Below are 20627 nucleotides of genomic sequence, written 5' to 3'. Positions count from 1 at the left end.
GAGTTGGTTCTAATCACGTAGTGATGCTATCGATGTCATCTCACAGCAAGAAGAATTAAAATACCAAATTAAAATTTGCACCTGTTTTCTGGACATAGCTTCATTAGAGAAATAGATCATTAGCAAAATGCCTGACATGGTAGGGAAAAGGCAAGAGCAAAATACCCACACAATTGGACTCTATACTGTGAACCTGGAAATTTTCTCTAAAGACTTATTTTCATTTATTTCGCTGGACAACAAAAACACAAAAATAAATATGTAATAAAATGCCTTCTTGTACATGAACAACATATACCAGTCTGGTAATTAGTAAAATTTAGTCTTTGAGAACTAGTTGAAGACTGAAACAACGCATAATTTTCTAGTGACGAGAATATCTAGATTTACAGTGTATTACCATGACGCTATCTCTAGTGCAATGACCCATTTCATCCTGTTCTTTGTCATACAGGTTTAAAGTCTGGTCCATTTCTGTAACATATAATATTCTGCAAAATAAAGAAATACTTATATTCCTCACAAAGCTGATGTCCTATTTATCATTGTTAATGTTTTCTTTTGACTCTTGAGTTTTCTTATTATGGTATTTATAGTAAAATAACAAGTCTTGCTTTGTAATGTTCACCATTTACTTACTTAGTTTTTGGATATGTCGAAGTCAGCATTATTCTCTGTAACTTTAGCATTTTAGGAGTTAATTAATTGTTTCTATTTTTCAAATACTTAAAGGAGAACACCACCACGCTAGAAAATAAAGACATTTTCATTAACTTTGGGTTTTAGCGTTACATAAATTTCGTGCGATTGCCAAGAAACACTGAATTAAACTTCATTGTCCTAATAGTCTTTCAGTGTTGCCTCATTGGGGGTTAGCAGAAATGCATATGTGTTAGACAAACAATAAATATTCATCACTGTCTGAAGGTAATAAGCACTTAGGAGTCATGAATATTTATTGTTCCATCTAATACATACACATGCATATCTGCTGACTCCCATAAAGCATACACTGACCAATAAATATTCATGATTTTGAAGGTAATGAGCACTAAGGAGTCATGAATATTTAGTGTTCATCTAATACATATATATGTATGCTGATTCCCATGAAGCATATACTGCCAGTCACACACAGAAGAGTGATGTAAAACTAAATTTAATTTGGTGTTTCTTGGCAAAATTGTGAAATTTGTGCAATGTGAAATCATGAAATGACTCTCCAAAACCTGAACTTTACACAATTGTCTTTATTCCTGGCCACAGCCTAGAACACCGGAAGCACTCACAAATATCCCCCACACCACACTAGCACTAGCATGTCATGGGTTTTGGTCATATTTTTTTATCAGAATATAGACTTCCTTTATAAAGTGGCTGAGCAAGTAATAATCAGAAAATAGTAATCAAGTTAGGTTTACTGATAGTAACTTATAAACAGGGGTGGGGGTGGGGGTGGGCTTATTGAGTTTAGAATATCAAATGATTTGTCTACATTTTACGAATGAAATAAATTGGTACTTTGAAAAAAAAAACCTCTGTTTTGAATTGAATATAAATTTATAAGTGTGCCAAAAGTTGATGGCTAATGCAAATAATCCCTGAAAACAATGATGTCATATGTATTGTTATATATGTGTATATATACCGGGGGGTATATGAAAAAAATGTCTGACAACAAACAATGCAAAAAGAATTTGTAGGCAGACACTTTTCGTAAGGAAATACCATCAATCACGCCAAATGAATATTGGTCAAACTTATATCATATATAAATGCTGATCACAGAAGAATGGTGAACACACAAGGGGGAGGGGGTGGGGTATTTCTAAATGCAGAGTGTTCCCCAAATTTTCAGACCATGGCATGTGGCCCAACTTCAAACCATCTATTCTTGCATAGTCCAAAAACAGACATATTGTCAAAATAATCCGGTCAGTTACCTTTATTTCTGATGATGTGAAGATATTTCTAAAGTATAAAACATTTCCTGTTATCGGCCCCATGATTAGAGAATTTTCAGACAAGATGGAAATCAACCCATTTTATGAAATTTTTTGTGAGAAAGTGGCCCCTTTGAGTGGTGAATACCAGTAAACCTTCTATGGGAGTATCCCCATCCACCCCTACCTCCTACCTGGGGTTTAAAGTGGACACTGACATCAAACATTTTTATGTGGCCTAATGAATAATTTCAGAGTAAGTGATTGTGGGTCAGCCAATCTACATTATTTTCCTATCATAATGCATTAATTAATGGTTGCCAAACTTGTAACTTCATAACTGTCCAAGTGACAAAGGCATGAAGGAGTGACCCAAGTGACTTGTGTCACCCCCTTCATGTCTTTGTGGAAGGGACAATTAGGAAGACATATTAGCCACTAGTCTGGCAAGCTACACTAATATCATTTACTACACTCATTCCAATCATATTGAACATTCCAAAAACACAGACAGCCAGTCACTAGTTGACAATCACCACACTATCTCAAAGAACAATTTATTTCTCAAAATAGTACACAAACTGTATTTACCATCAAAATCTCTCAATGCTATAGATGGAAAATGTTACACAAACAAACTACAAGATAACTCCCTAGCCTTGGTATAAAAAAAATATCTACATGACAAAAAGACAGCCATTTCTATCAGGTTGTCAAAAAAAGTGGGGTTACCATACCCCTTTGTAGAATTGTGAGGTCCACCCAATGATGAAAACATTGTCTTCTCTTGTTATGCAAATTTTCTATGACACTACTATTATTTTCTGGTTAGGACCCGCAAAATGAGGTGCATATGCCAACTTTAATTTGTGTTAGCTTGCATGCAATGTAAGAGAAATATTTGAAAATATATGAAAATGGTGAATGCATAGATTGCTGGATGGATGTTGGAGAGCTTTGCACTCTTGGGCTGGAAATACACTTTTGTTTAATAATAGTCTGCATGAATTTTTCAAAAATTTTGACTATTTTGGTAATTTAACAATGGTTTTAGATTGGCATTGGTAAAACTATTCAGTGAAATGTCATTATTTGAATTTCAGTATTGTTAGTTTATTACATGAGATTTGTGTTGAGCTACAAAAAAGGCTTTAGATTGGCATTGGTCGTAATATTCAGTGAAATGTTCTTCGGGAGTTCCAGCATCTTGAGTTTATTACTTGCTCTCTGTTGAGTTAAACAATGGCTTTAGACTGGCATTGACAATAATATTCAGTGAAATGTTCTTTGGGACTTCTGCATCTTGACTTTGTTACTTGCTTTGTGTTGGTGGTGCCCACATACTACCAGCTTGTTTATTGGCAGAGCGTGATGGGGCAAAACCAAGTAACTTCTGAATATTCTGGGGGAAAAAAGAAAAAGAAATACATTAGTCTCATTTTGTTTTGGTATATGGAGACATTTTGTGTTTCATGTTCATAAAATGTTTACTTTTTATCTATAATCCTTCCTTTATGTGATTATATTCAACTAATGGTAAATATTCAGAACAACTGAATTGAGGTTCAGTAGTACTACATTGTATAGGCATGGAGAAGTGTGTGTGTGTGTGTGTGTGTGTGTGTGTGTGTGTGTTTGTGTGTATGTGTGTGTATGTGTGTATGTATGTGTATGTGTGTATGCGTGTGTCTGTCTGTCTGTGCCTGTCTGTCTGTCTGTGTCTGTCTGTCTGTCTGTCTGTCTGTGTGTTTGATAACAACAAATCAATTTGTACTGGGCTGACTGCAGTGAAATGTTGTAATGATCTTATTTTTGGACTGCTAGTTGAATAGCTTGAGGCAAAGTCTTGTTTATCAGCAATTCAAATTAGGTCTAAAAAAAGTAAATTTTAGTAAAAAAAAAAACATAAGCTAAAAAATGACACCCTCAAACCAAAAAACAACAGGCTGACAAAGACTAACTCACCTGACGAATAGACATAGTGCATAAGATATAGAGAAAAATAAATGAACAATCTGTGTAGTCTTCACCAAGAAGATTTCGATGAGACAGACCTTGTATCCATGAGATGGGAACAAATGGTAACTTGGCAACCACACGGCCATCAAATCTGCACAGAGAAGATAATAGAAAAGTGATTTGAGAACCAAATTTACATCACTTATGAGATTGTTTCTTTCTCTAGACATCACTCACAAAACTGTATGAATTTTATTGAACAATGTTTTTTATGGTTCAAACATTAAAGCTGGGCTTGATTTTACTTTTGGTAACGCTTTGTAAGACTAGGAGTACTGTATTGCTAACTTTACAGTTCATATCATTATGTATATCTTGTTTCATCACCAGCTCTTCAATTTTGATCCTATATAAAGCTCTTGATTTCTCCAAAGTTTACTTAAACATACCCTCAAATATGGCATTAACCCTTTATTAGTTTCCGCACCAGCACATCTTTGTTGATACATAATGGGGAGGTTAAACAAAATCTTTTCACAAAGCAAAGCTTGTTAAAACAAGAGCATTGGGGCTTTGCCTGTATGAGGGCGCTAATCCAGCTCAATACAATAATTTATGGGGCTCACTGTAATAAACTCCAAATACTCACATTGAATTAAACATTCCCATTAAAGCAGTAAAGGCAAAGCCAATAGCAAACATGGATTTCATCTTCACCATTGATAAATCGCGATTATTATTTTTCAGCTTCTCTTCTTGGCGTTCTGTAGAATGGAAATGAAAACATTTATGAAATACAAAATGGATATAGCTTGAACTGGAAAGCCCTTGATTCAGTATTACTTTTAAGAAAATGATTGCTAATTAGACAATGTGATTATTTACACTGATGTAACATGATTGCTCATTGGACACTGAAATTGTCTATTTTGATGTGAAATGCTTGTTCATTGGACAATATAGTTATCTATTCTGATGTAACATGATTGCTTATTGGACTGTAATTTGTTTTACATGATAGTTGTACATTTTTAAACAGTACAAATAGCTACAAGTCATTCACAACGACGACATATTTGCACATTTATCTTCCCTCCATAAAAACATTTAAGTTGAAATTTGATGAACATTGTCAGGATTACAATAATATTAGGTGATACATCATCTCCTCGCATTTTTCGTTTCGTTGTTTCTAAAAAATATGATTTAGACTTGAACAGATAGAATACATACCCAGTTTCTTCTTTTGTCCTTTGTCAATTGACTCTCCAACATTTTCCTTTGTTCTTTCCACTGTCAAAGAAAAAAATGAATAGTGTTGTAAATCACGCACAAAATCAACATTTAATGTTAAAACATATGTTATATCTACAATCTTACAAAACTGAAGCTCACTGCTGGTGATACACAGTAGTAGTATTTCAGCCAGTAGTGTACTCGCCAAATAACAGGTGTACAAACACCTTCAGTTAACATTTTAGGTCAGTTCTCAGCATTGATCATTTTGTGAATCATATAGTTTTATACCTGAACTTGAGATGCAATATTTTTCCATTGTTTTCATACTATATTGTCATGGTAAACAGTTCGTCAATGGCAGTGTCAAGTAATGTTGTCTGGGAGAGATGATGGGTAATTTGCATAATGATTTGCATATCAATAGCATGTAAATTTGCTTAATAGTGAACACATTGCAAGTCCTCAACACTGAACCTAGTCTGTAAGGTACTCCGTGACGGTGCGCCCTCAAACATCGACCAACCCCTAACTGTGAGAGGAGGCCGGTGAGGGCGAAACGTCACGACGTATCTTACAGTCTACACTGAACCATACTTTTGACATGTTCATATTTAACATGCATACATACATGAAGATTGAGGTCAACCATTTCTATTCCTGTGAAAGTTGAATGCTGTACCAGCAGAATCTTTTGATGAGATATTTTTGACATTTTTAGCAAATAAAAAAAATTGATTGATCACTGCAGTGCATATGTTGGCTGCAAAAAATATCTGCTTTGTGGACAAGTATTTTTTCTTCAGACAAGTACCAGTGCTTTTTGTTTTCTAGTTGTCAAGTGGGCGAGTGATTTTTTTTCATTATTTTGAGTCATGCACAATATTGTCATTCAAAGATTACTACCACTCGAGGATTATAGAACCCTTCTACAGCATGGCAGAAACTTGCCAAGCATAATGCCGTGGATGGAAGGATGGTGTGAGCACTGTGCTTTTCTATTTCTAGAGAGAACACTGTTAATTCTCTTTCTCCCTAAGGGTATTTCTTTGTAGGCAAGTTTTCTCCCAACTTACACTTAGTTGATAAATAAGTACAAGTTGGGAGAAAGAGGATTCTATTCAAATTTATAAAGTACAATTGCAGACAACTACCTAGCTATATGATTTACTTGTGTATTTTTCCTATAAAATAGTATATGTAATTAACATTTAGGCCTAATAAAAAAGTGTGTGGTTCCAATTACGCTCAATTTTAGAATAGGTGGAGTAGGTAGATTTTTTATTTTATTTTATTATATTTTTTTATGTGTGAGTGTCTAGTTCAGGTAGTTATGTTTTCCAACATGTAGTTATGTTTTGCCAGCATGTAGAATAGGCCTTTCCAAAATTCCTATATATCTGTGTTATTTATTTCTTCTCATCAGATATACAGCCATTACAGATTGGAAGAACAGTTTTATATTGTCTCTTTTAAGTTGGTGTCAGATTCCGCATCCACTATTTCTGGCGAGACCACAATTTTCATGATTTTTTTTTCTCGAATATTTAGAAAAAAGTTTAGGGTCAGCAGTGAAAAACTAGGTGGGATCGGGTAACCGGAACCAAACAATTTTTATCTTTAGGCCTTACATAAAACTGCACACAATACCAAACTGCATCCTTATGTACACTAATTTCATAATGTGAGATACATCACTCCTTGTATGTGTACTTACATTTTTTACTCTGCTTTTCAACTTCTGATTTCAACTTCTGGTATTTTTCTGTTCTATAAACTAATAAGTATGTGATTCCTGTACAGAAATGAAGAAAAAGTGATATTATTTACTTTAGTTAGTTAAAGATTGGTACATGTAACTCTATATGAACTATATTAGGTGCATTCAGAATACAAATTTAGCTTACAGTATGGTAAATGGATCCATGAACTTGTGATGCCTGCAAATGGTAGCATGTAGAATAGGCCTTTCCAAAATTTACCATGTCGAATTCCTGTCTGTGTGTACCTGTATACATGGTTATTTGGTTAATCAGAGAGCACTGTTGCTTTCCTGATGTCTGAACAATATGAAAAACATCCCTGATTTACACTTCTACAGAATACCAAGGGACAGAGCTCATAAGAAACGGCACTATGAGATGTTGATACCCCCAATTTGAGCGAGGGCACTGTATTCTCAATTTCCTGTTTGAAGTCTGAATGGCCTATTCATGACACCCATTAACAATGGTGTACAAATCCGGGCATGACTTATAAAATGACAGAATGTCTGCAGTGTCATGCATAGCTGAAAGTCAGTTGAGAAAAGAGGCACTGTCACACATGTACGTAACTTCAGGATATTTGATACATGTAGTAACAATTAAAAACACAAAACCTGCAGGAGAAAAAAACTTGTCTGGTCAGCTGCCAGCTGGCTCGACAAAAACCTTACTAACACTGCTACATTTTATCATCTGACTCAACAAAATCTTAGAACTAAAATATATTTGTTGAGCAAGACGATAAAATGTAGCAATGTTAGTAAGATTTGTGTTGAGTCTGATTACTTAAACTGGGCTTTAGCGTCTACTCTCTGAACTAGGATAAATGTACCCAGCACGAGAAAAAGTTTGGATCTCATATCCTTGGTGTTTACATGTGTGGGGGAGGAGTTTACAGGCATTGTGTTTTAACTATGAAAAGTCCATTCTGAATCCCCCCCCCCCAAGAAACTGACCACTCCCTAGCAATCAACTAATACATTTTCCTATTTCCTGTATTGCAATTATAATTCATTACAATATGTGTCCGATCTGGTGACATTTTGTAGGAATTTGCGTGAAATTATATTACAACAAGTGTTAATTTTGGTCACACGTAATCCCAGCCCACAAGTGACTGTGGAGCCATTGGAAACCATACATTACCATGGTGCACGTAAAGGCTCGACTGGACTGCCAAACAGGTTTTCAGATCACACGTAAACTATGTAGTGTTCTTGACATTTAAAAAACCTATAAGTAGTATGGCCTTGACTAACCTTCAGCCAACAAGGCTGTGCAAATGGAAATCACAACAATCAGAAGTGTATCCTCAATCATGGTAAAAGACCCAATGTACCGTACGCTGAAAATAACAAGCGAAGATTCTTAGAGGGCGAAAGACCACGTAAGTTTGTTCTTATTACCGGCGTGCTGCCTTTTGAAAAAAACACTTTTTTGTTCGAGTGGTGGTATGAGAATTGATAAACAGAAGATACCAAAAGTAGGTCTGACAGAAACGATATCTATTACAGAATATTTAGATATGGCTCTGTAAAATAATAACAGGTTCTTATTTTGTAAACAGGATATTCTTTTTCCGATAGCTTACGGAGTGCAAAGCGTGTTCATTATCATGGCGGCCAATAAAGCGCAAGGCGATGCTGCTCCGACGAAAAACGGATATCCACGCCTACCGTTCCTCATTGGGGTTGCAGGGGGGACAGCATCTGGAAAGGTAAAGTATATAAAAAGACGATGAACCAGTATTTCGGGAAATATGTCACTATATTGTCGGGGAAAAGTACTAGAACTCCGTATGTTGCATTCGTCAATGCAGTGTCAACAGTGTTGACGCACGGAGCCACGTGGTTCTTTGTGTAATTTTGCAAACGTCAACATATTAGAACTACAGAAACATACTGATATGGGTATCGTTAAAAACACAGCAAACATTTTCACAATTCTGTTTTGCGAAAAAGGTTTGAAATTTATCATGTTCAGTGAGGCGCAGCTGCCACAACGTGAGACACATTGCATGATTGCTGAACGTTGCGTCACGAAAGTTGACTACAGACACTCGCACTGCGAGAAAGACTTCCGTGTTTTATTCTTTAAGTTATTAAAGTTCACAATATGATCACAGTATCACCTTTATATTCGCAGTGAAACCACGGGCGATCAAAACGCTATTTGTTAGCGCGCATCCTGCTCAAAATATTTTCAGTTCATGACGACATGCCCCCTTGCACTTTCTGTGTCATGCGTGGGCTGGGATACAGTGAACGTTTGTTTAGTCTTCATTTATTGCAATAACATGTTACCATTTATCAATATCATTAATTTATGCGAAAAAAAATATTAGAGAAATGAAAAAATCTATACTAAGGTTTATTAAAGGCCAGGTATACAATCCCAGGTTCTCTCAGTGGTATGATAATTGATGTGGCAATGGACTCGCCAGACGTCCTTGAAATCCTTTGTGGTAAGCTTTCACCTTCCTTTTCTTTTAGTCGTCGGTGTGTCAGAAGATAATGGAAGAACTAGGCCAACACGAAGTAGACAAGAAACAAAGACAGGTTGCTACGATAAGTCAGGAAAGTTTCTACAGAAATCTTACAGAAGCCGAAAAAACCAAAGCCTTCAAAGGACAGTTTAATTTTGACCATCCAGGTATGAAGTAAATATATCTTAATTTATATGTTCAGTTGTGTGTAAGTGGTTGTGTATTAGTTTATGCCAACAAATGTGAGTCTATTCAAGTATGTATATACATTTTTACACGTTTATTGCTACCTTTAGTCTGCAAAGGTACACCATGATGGGCAGCCTCAGGCATCAGTTAACCCCTTTGATGTAGGAGAAAGGCCAGCTAGAGCTGAGCAACAGGACATATCCGACAGTCTATATTACTTTATCATATGAGGGAAACATTAGAACTGTGTCATTGAACACATTGAAGATGATAATATGATAACTAGGCAAAGCCCATAAGCTCGCACAGGGTGCATTGTAAGTGTAACCAGCTGCCTCATGATATTGTAGATAGTGCCCTCCGTGTGGAGAATGCCCATAGTATATATTGAACACGCATGCGTAGTCACTGCGCCACAATGCATCCTTGGGTGAAACCACCACAAAAACTTCGCTTAGTATATAGGATACGCATGCGTACTAGTCATGTGCCACTACGCGGCTGCTGCGCGAGCTATAAATTAGGCTTGGGTTAAGGGTCAAGGGAGACTAACCATATTTCAATTTGTTATCATAGTTCGAAGTGCCATAGTTCATTTTGAATCCAAGATATTACAGTATGGACAGTGTAGTTTTAGGAGACATTTCCGTGATATCATTAATAACGTCATCATTTCAATATTTTCACAATTTTATTGTAGATGCCTTCGACCATAATTTGTTCAAACAGACCTTAATCGATATCAGTAAAGGAAAAAGTGTCAAGATCCCAGTCTACGATTTCAAAACACATGCTCGGTAAGTACCAAGTGTAAGACTATACTGAACTACAGTACGCGGAGACTTGGAAGACTACATGTAACTGGGGAAAATAAAATAAAAAATTGAGGACATTTTCCTTAAAAAACTAAAAGTGAAAAACAGACTCAAAACGTTTGAAGATTATGACACTTCAAAAAAAAAATGTCCCAAGGGGACGGGTGTCAGTCTACATGAACCCCAAAACTGCTAAGGTGTTAAACATTATACTCAGTGTGAATTATGTTCCAAGGAAATTTTCAGTTTATAGTACAGAACAAATACACTATTGACGGAGGACGATACTGACTACCTGGGATCTATGCTCATCAGTTGTGGCCTATCCAACATCGTCACATTCATTCAGTCCCAATCTGTTACTATGCCCTCTAGTGGCAGTGAGTGAACAAGGCTAGAGGTTCTAGTCAAATGCTTTCACGTTTGCAGTTGTGTGACATCGTTTACAAACAATTTTCAGAAGACGTCAACCAATGTTTGTATGATTCTTTCCCTCTTTGTAGGAAAACTGACGAATACAGTATAATCTATCCAGCTGATGTCATCCTCATAGAAGGTATTCTAGTTTTTTACTTACCAGATACCAGAACCATATTCCAGATGAAGTTATTTGTAGATACAGATCCAGATACGAGATTGTCCAGAAGAGGTAGGTCATAGGTGGTCCCATACCAAGTGCTGGGTGAATTCACTCAACAAATGAGAACGTGTAATGTGCCAAAACATATGGGTACAGTTCTTTAGAGTGCTCTGTTTGAAAAGAGCATGAGCACAGAGTGCAGACAACAATGTTATCGTTATTGTTTGGTGGTTCTCTTTCTTTCAATTTCGAATGTTGAGTGTATATATTGTAAGACGGATATTGATTAGGTACTCGTAAGTACAAGATTTGGTACAGGAACGCCTATGGTGTTGTGTCAGATGTATGTAACGAGCACTCACAAAAGAACGAACAACACTAACGTAACAGCCAAAAAGAAATCGCAAAGTGTGCAATTGGTTTGAGACCAACAGGAGACATTTTTTAATACCGTTGTGAATATTTTAACACTATTTAGAATATTGTTTTCATTTTCTCAAGAATTCAGAAATTACAAGATTCCTTGACACTCTTGGTACTTTAGAACTCAGCAAGTCTGAGGGTGATGGCCATAAGAGTTGGTTCAGTCTATGTATACATTTGTTAACTCCATTTCTCAAACATGTGACATCTTTCACTCCAAAGTCTGTTCATGGACAAATGCTAATGTTCACATTTATCCTCACTATATTGCCAGTACTCAGAGATATCAATGAAAGAGGAAGACAGTTGGAACAGGTCTTAACACAGTACACAACATTTGTAAAGCCAGCGTTTGAAGAATTTTGTCTTCCAACCAAGAAGTATGCTGATGTAATCATTCCAAAGGGTGTTGAAAACAAAGGTTAGTGAAGTATTAAAATAACGCTGGGAATTTATCAACTGTACAGAGAATATGATAAAAATTTGGTTTCTTTGTGTTATTTTAGCACAACTGAATACTAAAAGTAATTCAGTAGGACTATAGCTGAAACAAAATGTGTCTGTCTGTCTGTGTGTGTGTGTGTGTGTGTGTGTGTGTGTGTAAACAACTTAGTCAAAAACTGGCTGATTGATTGCCTTGAGATTTGGTGGCTCAATAAAAAATTGTTCAAATGAAACATGATCCATATCAAATCAGGAGTAACCCCCCACCACCACCCGGGTGCTATTACAGTTTGCTGTCTGTCCGTCCTTGCATGCATCTGTTCGAAAAGAGCTCAAGCACAGAGTGCAGACAACGATGTTATCATTATTGTTTGGTAGTTTTCTTTCCTTCAATTTCGAATGTTGAGTGTTATATTGTAAGATAGATTCTGGTTGGCTACTTGGAAGTATGAGATTGGGTTCAGGAAAAACCTATGGTATTGTGTCAGATGTAGATAATGGGTGCCTACAAAAGAATGAACAATAAAAGTAAAAGCTAACAAGAAATCACAGCGAGTACACTACATCGGATTTGAGATTGGACCCTTGTGTACATGTGGTGCTTGTTTCTAATATTTGTGTCTAAGATCTTGACAGGAAACAATTTGTCACCGATATCTACGCCATCAAAGCACAAATTTGATAAAGTTATTCTCTATCTCATTACAGTGGCAATAAGTTTGATAGTGCAGCACATTAAAGACATTCTGAATGGTGGTTTGAAAACTTTGAATGGTAACGGTAACGGTAATGGTAGTAGATCCCTGATTAGACCACCACCACCAGATTCAACAGTATCCTCCAACAGCAGCAGCAGTCGACCTCACTGACAAGTCACTCAGCTGTGTATATGTATAGGGGTGTGTTACAAGAAAACAATTACAAGGTATTATTTTATAAAAATACAACAGTGTGGAATGAGAAGGGAATTTATACGTTCATAACTATGAGCATTCCATCACTCTAACACTGTTGTGCTTCATATTAGAACGATGGGTGTTCTAAAAAATGGAAGAAAAAAAAACACTGCAATGTACCATAATATGAATGCTATAAAAATCATAGTGTTGCTTAGAAAACCAGAAAGTTTTCTATGAAAACACTGCAGTGTTCCATGAAATATGAATTCTATAACAATCATAGCTTTACATAAGAAGACCAAAGGGTTTTCTATAAAAAAAAAAAAATTAAAAAAAAAAAAAATGGGGGTTCTATAATACTAGTGTTACATGAGCAGGCCAATGAGTTTTCTATAAAAATGCCAGAGTTACAACAAATATGAGTTCTATAAAAATCTTAGTGTTACATGACAAAACCAACATGTTTTCTATAAAAAATACTAGTTTTCCATAAAATATGGGTCCTGTAAAAGTTATAGTTTCCATGAGAACATGGATGAATTTGCTATAAAAAACGCTGCGATGATTTATATCTCCTAAGAATTCGTAGAAAATACCAGTTTTCCATGAGAGCGAAAGAATGCTCCAAATGTAGTCTGTATAATCTTACATCATTGAGTTTAATGTAGTACCAAGAATTTGCCACAAGTATTTGGCAACATGAAATTCAGAATTTTTTCCATTGTGTGTGATAAGATCATGCATAACAATGCAGGTGATGTATATGATAGTATTAATTTGGATACTGTATCTCACTGCCTTATATGATAGAAGTGACAAACAACGAGAATGATAGGCATTTCATGTCGTTCACTTTTAAAAGAAAAAAAAATTTGTTCTTGCATCCCTTCCACTTTAATTAAAGTAGCCATATGGGTGCGGATTTGGTTTTTATTTTTAATTTTTAATCTAAAGAATAGTGTTATCATGGCTTCCTACTTGAAACATCTATGTGAAACAACATAGACCATGTCTCTGTTGGTAACTCAATACATTGCAAAAAGCTTAAATTTGTGTAAAAAGTTTGTTATGTACGTACGATAACAAACATTTTATATGTTTATAATGTTTTGCAGTTTATTTAGTTACAAATAAGGACTTGGTATATGTCGTTTTGCATTGATTTTTCATGTAGGAAGCCATGATAAAATTGTTTTATAGATTAAGAATCTAAAATAAATGGCAAATCCTCAACCATACAGCTATTTTGAGGCACAGTTGCTATACAAGTCTTCATTCATTCGTGGAATAGTATCAAAGGTTTCAAAACAATTAATTTGTTGGGTTGTTTATCCATTTTACTTTGCTGTTGCTGTAAATGTCTGTTTGCATACATTCAATACGCCATATTCCAGTTATAGGAAAGATCAAAGATTTCATGGTTTGGCCACTAGGAGTGCTGTTCACAAGCCATTTGGTGGCAGGAAGTGAGGGCCAGAATAATGGAGTATTGTAGTATAAAGACAGCAGAGATGAAGTGACCACACATTCTCTATGTTGTTCCCACAATACTACTTTACCTAGTGACAACCAGTAATCAAAAACATGCCTAGCCACTATTGTAATACTCTATTAAGATCACACAGATTTCAGTCAGTGCTTCATGCAACCAGTGGTCATGACAAAAAAGTTAGCCCTTGCATTGCCAAATCTGGTGTGCCCTCTTGTGGTGCCTACATTTTTCTACTCGAGAAATGGCCAGATATTCAGTAACCGGAACATGGCGTATTGCAAGAAACTTTCAAAAAAGTGATTTTGCTGCAAAGTTTAACCAATTTTATTACCCTGGTAGTTGAGCCTTCGGTTTACTATTAAAGATAGACACAAACTAAAACTATCGTTGCAACATGTAGTGATAAGCTATTGAGTTGGTTTAATTATAGTCTCAGTCTGGATGCGTCTCTGAAAACTAGTTTATTTAGAGCTCCATAAACTTGCAGTGCTGTTCTGGGACTTCCAGTGTTTACAATATGTTGATCATAGGGTGATTAGAATCTCACCATCGAGGAACCGCTATCACCCACTTGTGTAATCTACCACATTGAAGAACAATAGATTCAGTTTGCGTCCATCTTAGTAAACCGAAGGCTGGATCATCAGTGACATACTACAAGGCAAAGTTGCTATACGTGTATGTTTACATCCAGTAAAATACTCAAAAAAAAAAAATTTTGTGCAATTTTATCTACAGTGATATTTTGTGTCTGTAAGTCATCTATCACTAGTTACTAATGACACCAGACAAATTCCATGATTCTTTTCACCTTTATTGAAAATCAAAAATGTTGATTTTTATGTTTGACAAAAGTACAGTGTAAATGTTGACTGTATTTGGTAATTATAGGTGTGTTCCATGGTATTATATTTTTGTAAACTTTACTTGTATCTTTATTATAGGCAAAGTGAAAAAGTATTTCACATTATAAGTAATGCCTTTACCGATATTTTTTTGTTCTTTTAAGTTTAACCCTACTGAATTCAGATTTCAATAACAGTATACTTTATGCTAAGATTTTAAGTTTATGCGTAGCATAGTTTGTAGACGATCGACAGTCAACAAAATTTGGGACGTTATACTTTTATTCTTGTTAAAGGCAAGGTGTGCAAAAATAGGCCAAACAAATGTCATGGAAATGTTGACCCACAGATGTTGTGGCAAACATGCAGCTAAGTGAACAATTTATAAAAAAAAATCTGATTTATTTGTTTTAAAGTGCCATTTTCTGTTCAACCTATAGAATTGTCTAAGCAGAACCATAAATTCTGTAAGTATAGAATCACTCTGTAGTTATACTAGCAGTGATTGGCTCTCTTGAATCACTCTGTTGTTATGCTATCAGTGATTGGCTATTTAGAATCACTGTAATTACACCATTGGTGATTTAGGACCCTTCTGTAGTTAGATAATCACTTGATTACCTATGAATGATCACGCTGTAGTAGTTACACCATCAGTGATTGGCTATTTCATATCACAATATAGTTTGATCAACCCTGATTGGCTACATAACATTTCATACTTTGATCAATTGGGATTGGTTATTTAGCGTAACATTATAGTCTGACCAACATTAATTGGCTATCAAACAACACATGATACCTTAATCACTAATGATCATAACATCACAGGGAAAAGTATGAATAATCAATTTTGTTCTCACGATTTTCCAGATTTCTAATATTATTTTCTGTATATTTCCAATAAAGTTTTTAATTATTGTTACCACTCACTTTTTTTTTCCTGTTTCCTACCTGCTATCAATGTCTTATCAGAGTTTATCAGCTTCACATTTAAGGAGTACCTTGCTAATCTGAGAACAAACTCACTGGTTATTTGCCCAATTAACTGCATTACCCAGTGAGTGTAAACATCCACTGATCCAACTCATGCCATTACTTGGATCAGTAGATGTTTACTCACTGCTTGTTAGTCCCCGCCGGACGAAGTCCGGGACGGGGACTTATGGATTGGGTTCCGTCTGTCCGTGCATCCGTCCGTCCGTCCGTCCGCAGCTGTTTCTTGGAGATACCTGGACCGATTTTTTTCAAACTTGGTACAGGGGCAACATACAATGGCATACATATGCACGTCAATTTGTTTCATGATACGATCCAATATGGCCGCTTAGCAGCCATTTTGTTTGTGAATTTTCATGTCCAAAGCCATAACTCAGACATGCTTGAGCAGATCTCACTCAAAGTTGGATTTAGGATAGTGTTCTATGACATACATGCGCATATTCATTGTTGTTGTGATACGATCCAATATGGCCACCTGGCAGCCATTTTGTTTGCGATTTTTCAATGTCCAAAGCCATAACTCAGACATGCGTGATCAGAGTAGTGATAATTCCTTAAAACCCAATCATAGCGGGGACTATGTCATTCTCAATGACTTGTTAATTGGGCAATTAGCCCATGAGTTTGTTCTAGGATTAGCAATCTGCTAATTAAATGCAAAGTTGGTAAACTCAGATGAGACAGTTGTAACAGTAGAAAATAGGGGGGAATAGTGAGCGGAAACAATAATTAAAACTTTATTTGAAATGTAGAGAAAATAATATTTGAATTCCGAAAATTACGAGAACAGAATTGATTATTTGTCCTTTACCCTATGACAACATGATGCTAAAGCAGTGATAAAATTTGTCATGTCTCATAAACATTTAGTATAATTAAATATCACAGGTGCTTTATTACAGAACTACCTCTTTTAGAAAACAATGCAGCTATGTCTGTTTGCATTGAACTTTTCACAACAATTCTTCAGTGATCAAGCAATAATGTACTATCAGTAGTAAGTTATTGGAAAACAAACTATTTTTCCTGAATATGTGTATGGTAGAAGTAACATTGATTTCATCATCGCCTTGGTTTTGATGCAAGCAAGGAAATTTCCTGAATGCAAAGTAGAGTTGTGTTATTTATGTAAAAGATTATATACAGATGAAAGGGAACAATCTTGTCAATATGCCATATTACGACTTATAGAGTTTGATGCCATGTTTAAGGGAAGAGTCCTGTCAGACTTATTTCTGCCATTAGTACACTTTGTATTGATTACTGCTATCAACTTAAGGAAAAGTCCAGTCAGACTTATTTCTGCCATTAGTACATTTGTATTGATTACTGCTATCAACTTAAAAGGAAAAGTCCAGTCAGACTTATTTCTGCCTTTAGTACACTTGTATTGATTACTGCTATCAACTTGAAGGAAAAGTCCAATCAGATATATTTCTGCCTTTTATATACTTATATTGATTACTGCTATCAACGTAGGTGATAAATATCACCTCGTAACTTACTTAACTTTGAAATCTTATTTTGAAAAAGGCTGTGCTACACTTGAAATGTGTTCAGTCATTTTGGGAATTTTCTGCAAGGATTTATGGGACAACAATTGGTGATGACGTCATGAGTACCTCAATCTCCTTGTCTGGGCACTCTTTGTGCTTGCCCTTTGTCCAAGAAAGGCAGAAATAAGTCTAATTGTGATTTTCCTGCAAGGATTTATGGGAAAACAAATTGGTGATGACATCATGAGTACCTGAATCTCCTTGTCTGGGCACTCTTTGTGCTTGCCCTTTGTCTACTAAAGGCAGAAATAAGTCTAAATGGGAATTTCCTTTGCAAGAGGCTTTGTTGAAGGATGTAACAGATTATGGATAATGAGTACATTTTGTCATCATCGTTTAATGCCAGGGTCAATGCAAAGCAAAGGTGTGTGGGGGGGGAGGGGAAGGGGGTATCGAATTATGGAACCGAGTGTTATGTTAAACGCCCCTGAACCTGAACATTACATTTTTGAAAAATAAGATAAGCAGAGGCTCAGGGTGCTGTTGACATTTGCGTTGAAATGCTTTAAAGGGTATTTTTCAAAGGGTGCCACAGTGTTCAACTAGTCTGGCCCACACTTTTGATAATTGGCCTATCCACAATTTGCCATGGTGGCGCTCTGCTTCCTGTCTATGTGTACCTTGGGGGTATACATGGTATAGGTTACTTGGTTAATCATAGAGCACTGCTGCTTTCCTCGATGTCTGAACAATACAAAAAACATCCCTTATTTACACTTCTACAGAATACCAAGGGACAATGCTCTTAAGAATTGGTACTAGCTGAAGTGATCATACCCCCAGTTTGGGCAAGGGTGCTGTATTCTTAATTTCCTGTTTGCAGTCTGGAATGGCCTATTGGCTCTGTCTAATAGTCTGAACAGCCTCCATGGCTAAACTATATAATTTGTAATCTTTCTGTTATCTATTAATAACTAAAATATGGCATATTGAACAGAAATATGTAATTGTGAAGTCTTATGCATAGATGAAACTTCCTCTACGCTGTGCAATATTTGAACATGAACTTCCATATGACAACATTCATTTCTGGTAAAAATAGAAACGAGAGAGAGAATAAGTGGTTTCTCTGTTGAGATCAGAAGCTACAGGTCAAAATACAAAATCATAGCTATTAATGAAATGTCTATTACAAGAGAATACTTAAACACAATGCCATAATCTGATTATCTTCATTCACGAGAAAAAAAAAAAGAATTTTTATTAAAGTTCATTCATTTTATCACAACATGTTTCAAAATTACGTCTTGAAGTATCTTGTCACATCACTGTCTGCCTGAAAGTTTCTTACAGATACCTGTATTGTCAGTGTTTTTGCTAAGGTTGTGGAACCCCGGTAACAGAAACGGAGAAAGTGGTAAAAATGGCAGTGTTATCCCATAAAATCTATGGTAATTTTGTTTGGGTACCCCGGTAGATTTTACTCACTTACCGCTCTTAGCAAAATCACTGATTCCCATGGTGATGACAATATATGTTTATTAGCAGTATTTAGCAATATTTTTAGTTACTGAATGAATACTTATTTGTAGGGACAGTAAAACTGCCAATATAAACCCCAACCAAACAGCGGTATGTTTGTTCGGTATTTATACTTTATCAGTTTACTTTATATTATTACATGTATATCAAATTATATTCTTTTGGAGTATGCTTTTGTCAATGACATGCTTTCGTTCTAGTAAAGAGAGAATCTTTTGGAAAATGGTTGGATTGTTTCTATTTTTCTTCCGTAAGGAAGAGATGTATTTAGTAGATGGAAGTCTGTGTCTGTCTGTCTGTCTGTCTGTCTGTCTGTGTCATCGTTTTCTCCATAACGGCTTGCTCAATTCAAACAAAATTTTGAAGTCGTATTCTGTAGGGCAATGGTAAGACTTGATTAGGTTTTGGTAAAAATTCTGTGAATATTAATGAGCAATTTATGTAATTAATAGTTTTCGGTAATTAGGCTATATCTCAAGACTGCACGCTTCAAATTCATTTTAACTTGGTACATATATTTGCAATACCAAAGCACATATGTCCTGATTATTGATGTAGCTGTCAGTTTTAATAAGTTATTGACATATTTTGGTAATTAGGCATGGTGGCCACAAAAAGAAAAGCATTTCTGGTCAGGACATGTTGTCTAAATTCAGTTTAAATCTTTTTTTTTATTTTGTACCAGAGTTGCTTTGTAGCTCAATTTTTCATAACCTCTCTGTGACCCAAGACTAGCAGTAGCATGTCAGTTGTCAGTTTAGAGTTAATCTACATCAAAATGTGAACATGCCATCCAACTGTTGTGTTCCGAATTGCCACAATACCTCTTCCAAAAACAAAAATATGCATTTCTTATTGGTTTTTAAAGCAAACTGAGATATTTGAAAAGATTTAAACATATGTAAATAGTGTGCTCGTGTGTCTCCTGGTCATGGAATACCTAGCGATATGTAGGTTACACAGAGGCCATGAAATGTGATGAACTGTGTGCCTGACAACCTATCGGTACAGTAAGTAGCAAAGAATCCAAGTTAGTGCAAGAAGCTAATTATTTCCCATCCCAGATACATATTATCTTGAATTATCAAAAATCCCTTCTAAAGTTTATGTCTGCATTAAGAACTTCTACTTGATGAAACAAAAAAATTTACATTTAATGATCTGCTGTATCTAGTTTGCATAATGAGACAAGCACACCAGATGTTTTTCTGCTAAGAAGTGCATGGTTCATACATACTGATCTGCTGTATCTAATTTGTGTAATAATTAAGACAAGCACACCAGATGTTTTTTCTGCCAAGAATTGCATGGTTCATACATACTGATCTATTTTATCTAATTTACATAATAAGACAATCATACAAGATGGTTTTCTGCTAAGAAGGGCATGTTTTATGCATACTGATCTCCTGTATCTAATCAGCATAATAAGGCAATCACACCAGATGGGTTTCTGCTAAGAAGTGCATGTTTTATTTTTTACAGAATAAAAAACTGGTGCAAAGAATATC

General features: G+C 35.6%; 3 protein-coding genes across 4 annotated transcripts in view; 2 read left to right on the top strand and 1 right to left on the bottom strand.

Annotated features, from left to right (window-relative positions):
* Positions 1 to 1420, top strand: part of LOC144441083 (vesicle-associated membrane protein 4-like) — a 7500-nt gene extending 6080 nt beyond the window's left edge. Inside the window, exon 6 of the mRNA XM_078130613.1 lies at positions 1 to 1420. This exon is cut by the window's left edge and continues 2132 nt beyond it. The gene's annotated coding sequence lies outside the window, so the exon portion shown is untranslated.
* Positions 1421 to 2482: 1062 nt separating this feature from the next.
* LOC144440558 (calcium load-activated calcium channel-like) lies at positions 2483 to 8708 on the bottom strand. 2 transcript variants are annotated; one of them, XM_078129944.1, is made up of 7 exons: positions 8581 to 8708; positions 8164 to 8249; positions 6856 to 6933; positions 5136 to 5195; positions 4552 to 4666; positions 3909 to 4053; positions 2483 to 3345 (listed from the first exon to the last, which is right to left on the bottom strand). In XM_078129944.1, the coding sequence occupies exons 2-7, from the start codon at positions 8222 to 8224 to the stop codon at positions 3256 to 3258; spliced, it is 549 nt and encodes a 182-aa protein (XP_077986070.1). In that variant the 5' UTR covers positions 8225 to 8249; positions 8581 to 8708; the 3' UTR covers positions 2483 to 3255. The 2 variants fall into 2 exon arrangements, with proteins under 2 accessions (XP_077986070.1, XP_077986069.1); XM_078129943.1 differs by lacking the exon at positions 8581 to 8708 and having other exon boundaries at positions 8164 to 8422.
* LOC144440557 (uridine-cytidine kinase 2-like) lies at positions 8511 to 16794 on the top strand. Its single transcript, XM_078129942.1, has 6 exons — positions 8511 to 8621; positions 9397 to 9556; positions 10279 to 10375; positions 10897 to 11042; positions 11671 to 11817; positions 12549 to 16794. Exons 1-6 carry the CDS (start codon positions 8520 to 8522, stop codon positions 12707 to 12709), a joined length of 813 nt encoding a protein of 270 aa, XP_077986068.1. The 5' UTR covers positions 8511 to 8519; the 3' UTR covers positions 12710 to 16794.
* Positions 16795 to 20627: the final 3833 nt, after the last annotated feature.

This window comes from Glandiceps talaboti, chromosome 10, assembly GCF_964340395.1.
Source record: "Glandiceps talaboti chromosome 10, keGlaTala1.1, whole genome shotgun sequence".
In the NCBI taxonomy this organism is placed as follows: Eukaryota; Metazoa; Hemichordata; class Enteropneusta; family Spengelidae; genus Glandiceps; species Glandiceps talaboti.
The sequence above is the reverse complement of the archived record's forward strand: the minus strand, read 5'-3'. Positions and strand labels throughout refer to the sequence as shown.